Source organism: Anomalospiza imberbis, chromosome 1, assembly GCF_031753505.1.
Source record: "Anomalospiza imberbis isolate Cuckoo-Finch-1a 21T00152 chromosome 1, ASM3175350v1, whole genome shotgun sequence".
Classification (NCBI taxonomy): Eukaryota; Metazoa; Chordata; class Aves; order Passeriformes; family Viduidae; genus Anomalospiza; species Anomalospiza imberbis.
Genome location: NC_089681.1, coordinates 71,839,734 through 71,852,561, shown reverse-complemented (window position 1 = coordinate 71,852,561; position 12,828 = coordinate 71,839,734). Strand labels below are relative to the sequence as shown.

At 38.1% G+C, this 12,828-nt stretch overlaps 1 protein-coding gene across 4 annotated transcripts in view; it reads left to right on the top strand.

The window, feature by feature from the left end:
• Positions 1–12,828, top strand: part of SEMA5A (semaphorin 5A) — a 312,741-nt gene that overhangs the window by 281,555 nt on the left and 18,358 nt on the right. For all 4 annotated transcript variants that reach the window (XM_068196491.1, XM_068196502.1, XM_068196480.1 and 1 more), the window contains 2 exons: positions 578–803; positions 10,031–10,249. In XM_068196491.1, the coding sequence (XP_068052592.1) occupies positions 578–803; positions 10,031–10,249 (445 nt within the window). The remainder of the gene's footprint in view (positions 1–577; positions 804–10,030; positions 10,250–12,828) is intronic.

Below are 12,828 nucleotides of genomic sequence, written 5' to 3'. Positions count from 1 at the left end.
TGTTTCTGAAGATAGGTTTAGCAATTCTGGAGCTATGAGTAACATGCACCTCAGGGAGCCAGAATCTGTAATATAAAACATATTTTATCTGTTGTCCCTTTTGAAGTATGTAAGCAATATACAAAATGGGCAGTGGTTTGCTTTTTCAAATGCCACTAGATGTTACCAAAGAATTATTTGCAGGTTTGTGACACGTACTTGCAGTTTATCAGAATTCTTCTTAATTAAAAGCTTTAGCATATTTAGCTTCACCTTACTTGGGGCTATTAATTTATAAAGGATATGCTTGATTATGGTACTTAGAGTGTTTGATTTACTGCTTTCATGGATGTGATAGATCAAATTTGGACTGGTGTATTATTGCTTTTAGCAGTGTGGTACTTTGCTTGCATAGAAACTGAAAAAACACTTTCAGCTTGAGACTGGTATTAAAAGTTCATTGATGATCAATGCTATTAGAAATGTTGAAAAAATATCAGAACATTTTTTTTAAGGGTTGTCTTTTTGTCTGAGTGTTTCTGGGGTGTTTTTAATGTTGCATTTGATGACTATATTCATGATGACCTTTTTCTTTTAGGAATATCAGCCTTGTAACACCAACGCCTGCCCAGAGTTAAAAAAGACAACTCCTTGGACCCCCTGGACCCCAGTGAACATCTCAGACAACGGTGGCCACTACGAGCAGCGTTTCCGATACACCTGCAAGGCGCGCCTGCCTGACCCAAACCTGCTGGAGGTGGGACGGCAGCGCATTGAGATGCGCTACTGCTCCAGCGACGGCACCAGCGGATGCTCCACAGATGGTGAGCAAAGCCAGACGGGCTCACCATGCCCCCTGCTAGTGACATGCCTGCAGTTCCATTTTCAGCAGAGTGGAAGTTCCTGTTTGCTGGTGTTTTGTGTAACAGAACTGGTAATGAAAAGGAGGGCATAGTGATCCCAGCAGGGAGCCTAGCCTGTATTTCTTTAGGATGTAGCTTATTCTTATTCAGAATAAGCCAGTGTCTTTCATCACCAGTTATGAGATTTGCCAAGTTATTTTAATTCTCTTCACAGTAATCCTGATCCCGTAAGATTCTGTTACCCCTTAAACTCCCCTGAGATTTTACTAGGGGTGAATTTGTGCAATATTGACATATTTCCAGAATATTTTCCTAGAAAAGTTATTCTAAGAATAACTTTTGCTCAGTAGTTTGAAAGTAACAACTGTAAGATTCATCCAGGTGTTTAAATAAATAAGGAGTTTATGAAGTGGATGATTTCTATTATAAAAGTTTATGTTGTGCTTTTGCTAGTAATTGAAAGTTCTGTTTATTTCTGAGATTGAAAACCAAACTCCTTCAAAATGTTTTCAAATTTAGATGACTTTAAATTGGAATTACTTTGTTTCAAAATTTTCTTCTTTTCCTATCAGTAATACATAGATTTGTATATTTATAAAAAAATTAAAACTAGGAGAAATTTCTAATTCTCTGTATTTTTCAGACAGACCAACTATTGTAAAAGTCAGTTTTAAGCTCCTACCTTTACTAAGTTTACATGTCAAGGTTTTGGTAGCGGGGGAGGCTGCATAGTTGGCTTCTGAGATAATGTGCTAGAAACTTCCATTTTCTCCCCCCATCACCCCCCCACCCCCCCACCCCTCATCCCATACAAAACCTTTATTGTTTTGCTTGGCACCTGTGTCTCTTTGGAGGGGGCAGGATATTAGTAATTTTTTAAAGAAATATATAGTAGTGAAGTGTGTGAAATCATAAAACAAAACCCATGGTGCTCCAGATAAGACTTAGTTTTGTGCTATATGTCATTCACATTTCAGATAATCTACAGTGTCAAATGCTGGGGTTTCACTTAGGTCTGGATAGCAAGGCAGATTTTGGCATGGAGCAACTCTTGTCACAAGTGTTTCTTCTATTCTGTTTTCATCCAAACTAAATTTAGGACTTTATTCAGCAAAGATTTTGCACTGCTAGGACTGGCGTATGACCTGTCTCTTGCCCTTAATGAGACTTCAGGGTGGTGCTGCTGCTTTTTGCTGTCTTTCAGCACTCAGACGTGGATGATACATGTTTAAAATTTCATGAGATTAAATGAGAAAGAGAATATTTTTCTCACCAGGTAGTGCAGACTTGAGAAAATTATCAGAAGTAGAAGTAAAGCTACAGGAGAATCTAGGTATATTCTGGTTTGACAGCTGAAATGGCAGCATGTAAGAAAGAGTATACAAAAGCCAACACATGACAAGAGAGGAGGTCAGTAGGGCAAACCAGGGAAGAGCCAGTTTGTTATAGATAACATTGCTGCAAGAAATTCAAACTTGGCATGGAGACACCTCTCTCACTCTGAAGTCACAATCATAAGACCTCTCCTAGAGCTGGATGCATAATCTGACTCCTGCAGAATATAGGCAGAAGTAACAAACTCTAAAATTTGTTAAATAAAGCATTTTTTTAGTATGCAAGTGATGGGGGCGGGGATGGTGGTTCGGGTGCATTTTTTGCCTGATTAGCTTGAAGATTTTTTTTCCCCCTGAATATAATACTCCTGAATTTCCTGGCATTGTACTTTTTTTCTGTTGTTGCATCTTGCTGAAGCTGCTGCTTTGATTCATTTGGAAATAATTCATCACTGGAGCAATGTATGTGCATGACCCCAACCCAGTTGCATAGTAATAGAAATGTTCGTCTGAGTGAAGGATTTTTGCTGAGTAATCCCAAAACTACTGAATATTTAAGTACTTTTTATTGAGTACTTGACAGGGCAGAAACTATTATACATCTGTCTGTTCTTCCTAGTGAGTGCTCTTAATGGCTTTGTCATTAATTTGTGCTCATTCTTTGATTCATTTTGGCCAGTGAGTCTTTAATTATTCTGTAATGAAAAGTGAAACTTGATCGGTGTTACAAGTGGCTGCATTAACCAATACACTTCTGGTGAAAATAGCACATTTTATTTTGAGACTGTTTGCATAGTCATTTTCTGATTATGGAAGTCAGAACAGTATGGAGTGGAGCATTTGTTGAGGGAGGGGTGAAGGGGCACCATTTTGATTTGCTGATGAGATGAAACTTGCTGACTGCATCTAAACTGCAGCATTCAGGAGCACTTCCCTGCTCCCAGGTTTAGATGTGGGCCAAGACACCACCATTCTACTGCTACTTGATTTCACTGGAAGAAAATACATGAATAAGAGTCATGTAGCTGTAGCTTTTGGGACAGAGGGAATTCACAAGAATGGGAAACCATGAATTGTGGCAGACACCTTCACTATTCACCTAGATAGCAAGAAAACATAACTTACTTCCACCTGACCAGAGCCTGGATGCTGTGAAACATTATTTTCATTATCTCCATGTTGAATTGTAGCAATTTTCTGGCTTTTACAGAAAGATTAATTCTGGTACAGAGTGCCTGGCATACCTCATTACCAAATATGTGTTCTGCAGAGATCAGTTCTCTGCTCCTTGCAGATAGGAGCCATTTGTTAGAAATTTTCTCATTGCCTATAATCTCCCACTGTGCAACTATAGTCACGCCGTGTTAAACAGAATCATGTTTCACTGTCAGATTCTAGCAAAGCAAACTTTCTTTGCAGTCTGAGCTTAGAGATAGAACTTCTTGCCAGAAACCCACTAGACTCCTCCTGAGTGTGGTAAGATTTCTATCTCAATCAAGTAAGCAGTAGTATTTGAAGACTGTATTCATGCTTTTCCGATTTGAAGTTTGATTAGGAGGAAAGAAAAATAAATCTTGTTCCCTGCCTCTGGGTCTTCATATAGTGCTCAGATAGGAAAGAGACAGCTATTTCAAATAAACTGAAGGAGATTGTGTACATTGTTGTACATCTTAATGCACTGTCTGTACAATCCAGCATTCAGAGTATAGAAATTACATTACCCTAGGCTTTAATATGTGCTTATGAAACATATTAAATATCTAAATTAAACATGCTGGCTCTCTGTCAGATTATCTGATATATAAACAGTAATAATTTTATTGAGAACACAATCTTTTTACCCAGAGATAAATATTTCACAAGGTATGAGGTTGCCTGATATTTCTAGGTTGAATTTATCTTACCAAAGTCTAGACGCTATAGTAGTCTGCAAAGAGAACTTCAGCACCCTGAGGACTAAGGGATCCATTGAAGATAAGCATCTGATATAATGGGTGCAGTTTACCCACTGGAGATAGATACTGCCTTCTTTCCATGGTGTGCAATGCAGACAACAATGGTGGGCTTAGACAAGACGCTTGACTTTGACATGGCCAGAGTTAGACCAGGTTAACTTCCAAAATACCTTCTGAAGGCAATTAACAAAGGCAATACTTCTAATTTGAGTCATTTCAGTCTTAAAGAGTCTTTTGTTTCCTTTTTCTGTTTCCCCAGGCACCTGAAAATCTGCACCTATATTCCTAGTTGTTGCTGCTTCCTCTATCTCAAACTGCATAACAATAGTTATTTGTGAAGGCAGAATGTGATTTTGTCTGAATTACTCTTCTAGTGGCTATGATCTCTCATGAAAAGTTTGATTAAATCTTTCCTTGTGTCACCCACAGGAAATCTATAGTGCGTTCAGAATTTTTTACAGAATGGAACATGTGCTGATAATCAGGAATGTCCTGTAGAGTCAGGACGAGTATATATTGAGATGTTATCTCTTATACTGGCATACTGAAGCTAAGCTGTGGCATTCTGAGTAAAAACAAAATGAATTCTGGAAGTTCAAAATTAATTTGGTGTCAAATTCAAGTTTGATTGACAAAGTACAACTCAGTGGAACTTTGGGGTTAAATACTTAAAAACAGAAAAGCTATGTAAAAGAAATAAAGTTATCATGCTAACGTGACATTCTCCATCTGCATACTCTTTGGGTTTTTAAAATATATTGTCTTTGCATTGCATTAATGTTTGCCATTACATTTTACTATTTCAGTTTTACTATGTTTTGAAGGTTTATAAAGTTTTTTATAAGTTATAGGTATTTGGGCCTGCAGTTACAGAAGTTTTATGCTTCAACAATATTGTCAAATAACTTGCAGACTATCTTCAGAAACTGGCAACACTGAAACAATCTTTGCTTATCCTTGTTACCTCTGCACTTCAAGCAGTGCTTCATGCTGTCATTTAGAAATGATTCAGGATACCCGAATTTTGGCTTCAGATCATCTTTTCCTAAAGTCATGAACCTAGACTGCTTGGATAATTGAATTTTCTTTGTTAGGTTGGAACTGGAGGACATAAGTCATAAATCAGTCAAGTAATACAATTTTTCAGGTGTCACAGCTACTTCTGTCTTACTTAGGGCTGTATTACTTAGCTACAGGCTAGACTAGAGAATTATTATTAAACTATGTGCTTTAATAGAGCCTCACTTTAAAGGCAAATTAATTGAACTTGGCTGAGAGTGTTCCAGTTTTCAAGCAGAATCAGGCCAACCAAAGTCTCATTACAAGCTTTTTCAAAGGCAGATTTTTTTTCTCCTGTGCTAGTCAGGGCAGGTGACTTTCATGTTGACATGTCTTCAGACAGGGTTAATTTCTTGTGGATTTATGAAGCTATTTCAATTCAACCAAAAGGTTTTTAAAATTTACTTATAAATCATCAAATCATCTTGGTTTATATCAGAATTATGTAAATTAATCGGGCAGTTGTTTTCAGTTATATTTGCATTGTGGAATAAGTAAATCATCAGCAGGGCAGTACTAATTTTTCCATAATTTTACTGATATTGTACAAAACAGAAGTGCTTAAAATGAAAGAAATCTTTTGTTTAGATGCCAGTTCATATCTTCTGTCTTCCATGATCTTAGAAGTTGATGGTTATTCTGTCCACAAAATCACTGCGATGGCTTTTACTGAAGTTTTTGCAGTACTTGCTGTTACTTGTGGAACTTTTCACCTTAGAGAAGCACAGCTGCTTTTTAAACTTATACTGGGATCAAGTAGTTAAATCCCCTTTCTAGCCACAGTGTGCAGCAGTTTGTTACTGGAGTATGATTTCCGAACAACTGAAAATTAGCCTCTTGGTAAGCTGTAAACAGAATTCATGCTTCTAGTTGTTCACAAGGCTCTAAGTCAGTCATAGGCTTTCTGAGAACCATTTAGTTTAAAATATTTGAATGACGAACCTGTCATAAAGGTTGGATTGGAATTTGACTTAACAGACGTTCTCTCTGTCTTGGCAAAGCTATTAATTAGTTTATTGATGATGCTATGACTATTCATTATCTTTGCAGATTTCACAAGTATTTCTGTAGATGGGCTTTAATTAAGGGGGACTAAGATTTTGTTTTCTCAACTAGACTTTTGCTGCTACCATGCCAAGGGCATTGGCCATTGCATCCTGGTTTGACTACATATATTTTATCTTGGGAGCAGTAAGGTGAGAAAAGCAGCTTAATGTTGGATTTTGTTGGGTGGCACAATCTGGTTTCTGTCCCTCGAGTAGGATGCAGAGCAATCTGAAAGTGGTCCAAACTGCAAACAGAAGCAAGAAAACCACAGTTTAATGAGACAAGTTGGAGTTTTCAGTTTTGTGCCACTTGCTACGAAAGATTACAATGCTTTTCTGTTTATGCCTTCTCCTGTCGAATTTGATGTAAACTGTGATAAGGCTAGAACTTGGTGCTGTATATACACTTTCTGAAGAATTTTTGCCTGAAGTTCTACAATTTAATCTTTTGATTAATTTGATATTGCCCCCCATACCCTCTACCACCTCAGTTAATAAACAAAACTTCTCAGCTGAAGGATGCAGGAACTGTGTCCAGAGCCCCAGATGGACTCTCTATCAGTGCTGACTGTAGGGGAAGGATCCTTCCTTGACGTACTGGAAAACCTCTTCCCAAAGTAACCCAAGCTCCTTCTTCTCCCCAAGGGCACATTGCTGGCTCGCATTCTTCTTACATCCAGAACCCCAAGATCCTTCCCTGCAGAGCTGCTTTCTAGGTGGTTGGCCTCAAAGTATGGTTGCACGGGGTTATTCCTGTGCAGATTCAAGACTTTGCATTTTCCCCAGTTGAACTCCATGAGGTTTCTCTCTGCCTTGTCAAAGTGTGACACGACCCTTTGGTGTATCAGCCAGTCTTCACAGTCAAGACAAACTTGTCCAGGTCATTAATGATGGTAAGCAGGATTGAACCTCGTGACTTTTCTGCAGCTGGCCTCTTAATGGCTGATTATTGTCCTCTGGGCCTAGTTGCTCAGCCAGTTTTCAACGCATTGCGCTGTCCACTTATCTAGCTCATACTTTGTTGACTTGTCTAGCAGGAAGTTATGGAAGTCAATGCTAAAACCCATAGTAAAGTTGAGATAAGGAATATCCACTGTTCTCCCCTCATCTGTGTACCTTTTCCCCTCACTGTAAAAGGCTATAATGTTGTTTAAGGAATATATAGAACAGTATTTCCTGAATGCAAACTGATCTTGTCACTTTTCGTGCTGTTAATGGCATAATGTTAATTTTTTATTGTGTAGTTTCTGTCTGAACAGAAAATTCTAAAAGCCCCTTTATGAACACTTTATTAACTACTGTAAAACTGTGAAAAGACTGGTCCTTATAATAAATTTTTTAATGCTTTGGAAAGAAGAAGACTCATGGGAATACTTGCTGCAGACAAAACTCCACACTGAAAAGATTCTTTGGAATATTTTTTTCTGTTTTAGAGCTAAACTACCTTAGAGCTTTCCTTTAGAAGATTCCATTCCCCAGTCCCCAATTTAAATCACAAGAAATCTAATACCATAAGATCGCACGTTTTTCTTAGGACTTAAAAAGCTGCACGTATCCTGCAAAAATATCTTCAAAATATCCTAGTATTCTTATGAAGTTGTGTAATGGGTTGACCAGCACAAAGTGATACACCCTGTAGTGATTTATGAATGGAATGAGTGGCAGTCTGGTCTGATTAATATTTTTTCATTATTTACATTGCTCTTAATTTAATAAGTTAAAACCCCCCTTGATTTAGAATTATGGTATAAAATATACTATTATTTTTTCTCACAGCTCCCTGTGTACATGAGCTGAGAATTTCCATGACCAGAATGATACAAAATTGTATAAAAAGGGTCTCACAGAGCACGAAAGTGGACCTGTATTCATAATTCACATTCTGTTTCTCTGTACTTGTTCCCTTTTTTGCATTTGAATGTATGTCATGTTTTTTGAAATGCTGCTTTTAATATCTGTGTAATAGAATCTGGCTCAGCAGGAGAGAAATAGTTACCCTCTATAATTCCTGAAAGGTTTTATCCATTTTTAGTCATTTTTATGCTGCAGTTCTGCTGTTTTCTTATTAATTTCAGCAGTTTCTTATTACCAGTATTTCTATGTCAATGCATCATCATTCCAATATTGCACTTTATCAAGCGTTGAATAAAAACATGCAAACCCTCATGTACTTTGGGATGATTGTGAACGTATTTCTTGGGGAAGAAGTTAAGCAGTGTTACTAATGCCATAACCATGGGTAGAAATAGGGTGGACACTGCAAATAAGAGGCTCCTCCATCAGAGCTATGCAGAAGGCTGATCCTGTTCAGTGCAGGACTGCTGTTAGGCAGACTCTTCACGGTATTATTTCTGTCTGTTTTCATGGCATCGTTCAGTAAATCTTCTGATTCTTTATCTCCATTTCATACTTCCACAGTGCCTGTGGGTAGGGCACAAAACAATGTCTTAAGAATAGGCATTTGTGCTGCAGTTAGAGCTGCCAACAATCCCCCTGCACTTTGCACTGTTGATGCAATTCATCTGTGCTTATGTTGGCAATACTGAAGCTCTAGCATAGAGAGCCAGCCACATCCTCTGCTGGCTGAAGTACCATTCACAGGACCTTCTCTCATCACAGCTACTTAAATAAGTACTTGTGATAAAAGCAGCAGTTATTGATCCATCAATCATAGAGTTTCCACTGGGAAAGGTGAACTGCTTTGGCAACAGTAGGAAATCCCAGTAGTGTTGGTGGAGATGATTAGTAATGATGCTTAGAAGTAAACCTACAACTCAAGAGTGATTTCAGTGTTGTGCTTAGTACACTTGAGGGAGTATTTTCACCTGCAGGGTCAAGCCACAAAGTGACAGAGATACTCAAATGAACTGCAGATTATTAGAACTTCACCCAGGGCTATATTCAGCTCTATTGGTTGGATGCTGTATACAAGATCTGTGTGTGCCCTCTCACTGATAAATAGCAGACGTCATCCATTGCTGTTTAATCTAATGCTTTTTCTCTGTATTAAACTTAAGTAGAAAATATATCTTCCACTTTCCAGTTGATTATTTTAAAAAGGAATTTTCTATAGGGTGTGAGTGTGTGTCTGCAAAAGGCTGATTTCCATAGATTATATGAAAATCATGGCTTAGAACATTTCAACTCAGTGGAAAATAAACTGTTTTTTGAAGTGGCAAAACACTGCTTTTCACAAAAGGGTAGTTTTGCTAGACCTTGTGGAATTATTAGTGGACACTACCTGAAGTCTGAATATGGCTAGGATAAGTGCAGTGCATGGGATACTCATGAGCCTCTGTGCACAGCCAGCAGCAGTGAAGGCAGGCTGGGTGGATGAAGTAAACAGAGCTCTGCAGGAGGACCAGGGGAGCTGGCTCAATGAGTGGTCACAGGAAGCTCAATCTTGTCTCCTTTGTCACTCTCTTCCTGTGAAACAGAGGCAATTATACCTATGTAATATATTTGGAGATTTTCTGATGGTAATTCCTGTGCGAGAGAGATAATTTTTATCGTTCTTTGGTGGAGTAAATTGTCTAGTGCGGCCATAAAGCTTTAACTAAAGTGTTGGATCCAACTCTTCACTGTAGTTCTGTGTAAGTGATTATGAAATTTCTATTATATAAAAGATTCTTGAGATGAAACTAGGGTTTGGATTATGAGTCTAAAGGACAGGACCCTTATGTTCATATTATTTACTATTAAAAGCCTAGGAGTAAATTTGAAGAGGAAAAGGTTATTTTAGGATGAGACACTGTTTTAATTCAGTATTACTTTTTCAATCTTTATTTTATTAGGATTGTCAGGGGACTTCCTGCGTTCTGGAAGATACTCTGCTCATACCATCAATGGTGCCTGGTCACCCTGGTCTCCATGGTCTCAGTGCAGTCGTGACTGCAGTAGAGGTATCCGGAATCGCAAACGCGTCTGCAGCAATCCTGAGCCCAAGTATGGGGGGCTTCCTTGCCTTGGCCCATCTCTAGAGTACCAGGAATGCAACATTTTGCCTTGCCCAGGTAAGTTTCAAATGAAATGAAAGAAGTTAAAACAAAATAGCTCATCCTCAAATTTATATCTTCCATATTTGGTTTGGGTTTTTTTTTCTATTTAGGTGGTGAGTTTTGGGTTTGTTTTGGTTCTTGAATCTATTACAGCTCAAATTTACCTTTATAATGTGAGTGGATTTGGGTAATATTCCCATATGATGTCAATAAATTTATCATCAAGAGTATTAATACCTATATCTTTTTTCACTAGTGAGACTGACTGTAAAAATATAATTTTAGTATGTAAACGTATAGAAAAAAAAAAAGACATAATTCTGGCAAGACTTGGAATCTGGCCTAGTCTTTATTTAAACTCAAAATACTATTTTCATCACAGTGATTGCTGGCGTTAAATTTGTGTTAACTTTTAAGTGTAGAGTTGCCAGCAAATAAGGTTCACAATTGATCACCAAATTAGATGGTTACTCAAGCAGTCCATAAAGATTGTTCTTGGAATCTTGAGTTTCTCCTTAATTTAAAGTTGTTTTATTATTCTATGAAAGGGATTACAAGTAGAATAAATGTTTACAAGAAACTACTTTGGATTAAAAATCATTGTTGTATCTCCGACCTAGGGGGAAAAGAAATCTTACATCTCACCCTTGATAAGACAAACATTCAAACTGAAAGGTTTCTGAGCTTTGCAGAGGCTTTGTGGGAAAAGTAAGGGGAAGGATATAGGAGAACACATGAAGAAAATAAGGTGATATTTGTTTAGGAAGAGAGAATTCAAGGTAAGAAACAACACAGAGGAAGAAGGAAAGAAGACTGAATAACTCAGCTTTCCAGCAGCAACAAATAAATTTAGAAATAAACTTTCATTCATCTCTAGTTGTATTAATTATGTATAGCAGTGCTTCATATGTTCTTGTTGAAGACTTTGTCATTTATTCAAGTGTGGACCTGAAGAAATTCCATGGCAATATACGTACTATGTATGTGTACCACTATTTTAAAGCATATATGTGTATTAACATATACAAATATGGTTTCATTTTAAAACTGTATTCCTGAAATCATGGATACATTTTTTTCTATAATATGAGTATTTTTTCCAATCTTTTTGTAGTGCTTTCACTAAGCTTTTAAAGCTCTCTAACAGTCACTGTCTGTTCCTTGCATCAAAATTTAAGCAGAAGATCTGTGCAGAAAACACTTCCCTCTCGGGAGGACACAGTTTCTTGAAAAACATGTTTCCATCTTGAAATGAACCTGAGCAATATATTTTTTGGCACACAGCCTACAAACCCAGCAGCTCTGTGAACATTCTGGCTGTTTACTGAAAGCAAATTTCTCTGCAGTTTTATTGCTAACAGGAGCAGTAGAATTGTTGGAAAACTTGAATGCCCTGAGGCACTCAAGCCCCCAGCTCTCCTTCTGGTGGGGCAGATCTATCGCCGCAGGCCCACAGCCGGGTAAAAATTAGCATTGACTCCCTGATTGCAGAAGGCTGATCAATTGCTTTCTTATATCATCCTATACTATATTATACTATACTTATTAAGAAACTCAGTAACCCTTACTGCCAGTCCGATACAGCTTTGACCTAATTGGTCAATCAATCCAAACACCATCCAGTGTCCAATTAAGAAATCATCCTTTGGTAAACAAATCTCCATTACACATTCAACATGTGCACATCAACCGGTGCAGCAAGTGGAGATAAGAATTTCTCTGATCTTCTCACAACCTTCCCCAGGAAAATACCTGGGAAAGTCTGTGCCTGCTCTCTGTGGCCAGAGAGCTGCTGCCACACAGATCCATGGGGAATTTCTATTGAGGATCACTGTTTTAATCTGGGGAAACACCTATTGAGCCATTGAAGTTCTAAAAGAGGCACTTGTGCACAACCAGCCAGTGCTTTCTGGTGAAATTTTCTTGCTGTATCTAAGGAGGAATGTAGCTTCAGTTACTCATTTTGTAGCTTCTCTGAGAGTGTGAACATCTAAGGAGATCAAGGGAAGAGATGATGTTTCTTTCTAAGCATAGAGGCATGACCAGTGAAGGGTGTCCATGTTTTCTACACGAAGGACTATTGGAGAGAGGTGGAAGGGAACCAACAGAGAGCTGACATTTTTCAGAAAATTAGGAAATTGTGGTCCAAGTCTTCTCCACGTGGGCATAGCCCTAGTGCATGATCTGATTCATTAGTTCCCAGACTGGAATCATAGCACCTTGCTTTTTCCAGGATAATAAAATGATAAACAATTCTGTTTCATGTAACTGCACTGTTCAAGTAGTTTGGCCATAATTCATTAAATCAAAGATTTAGAAGACCATTGAACCAACATGTACAAACCCCGCCAGGGATGAAGGCAGTAGGTGAAGCAACCTAGAACTTTTCACTGGCTCCTGCTTCCCTTGCAAAGGGAATCTCTCCTTAGGACACTGCCCTCAGCCTCCTTTGAAGCACATGAGTGGTGTGGTGTAAGGTACCAGCTCTGCTCACAAGCTCTGAGATACCTGATTGTATCACCATACTGTAGTAACTGAAATACATTCATTACATGGACACAGATTGTCTATAATACTGGGCTAGATTTGTTGTT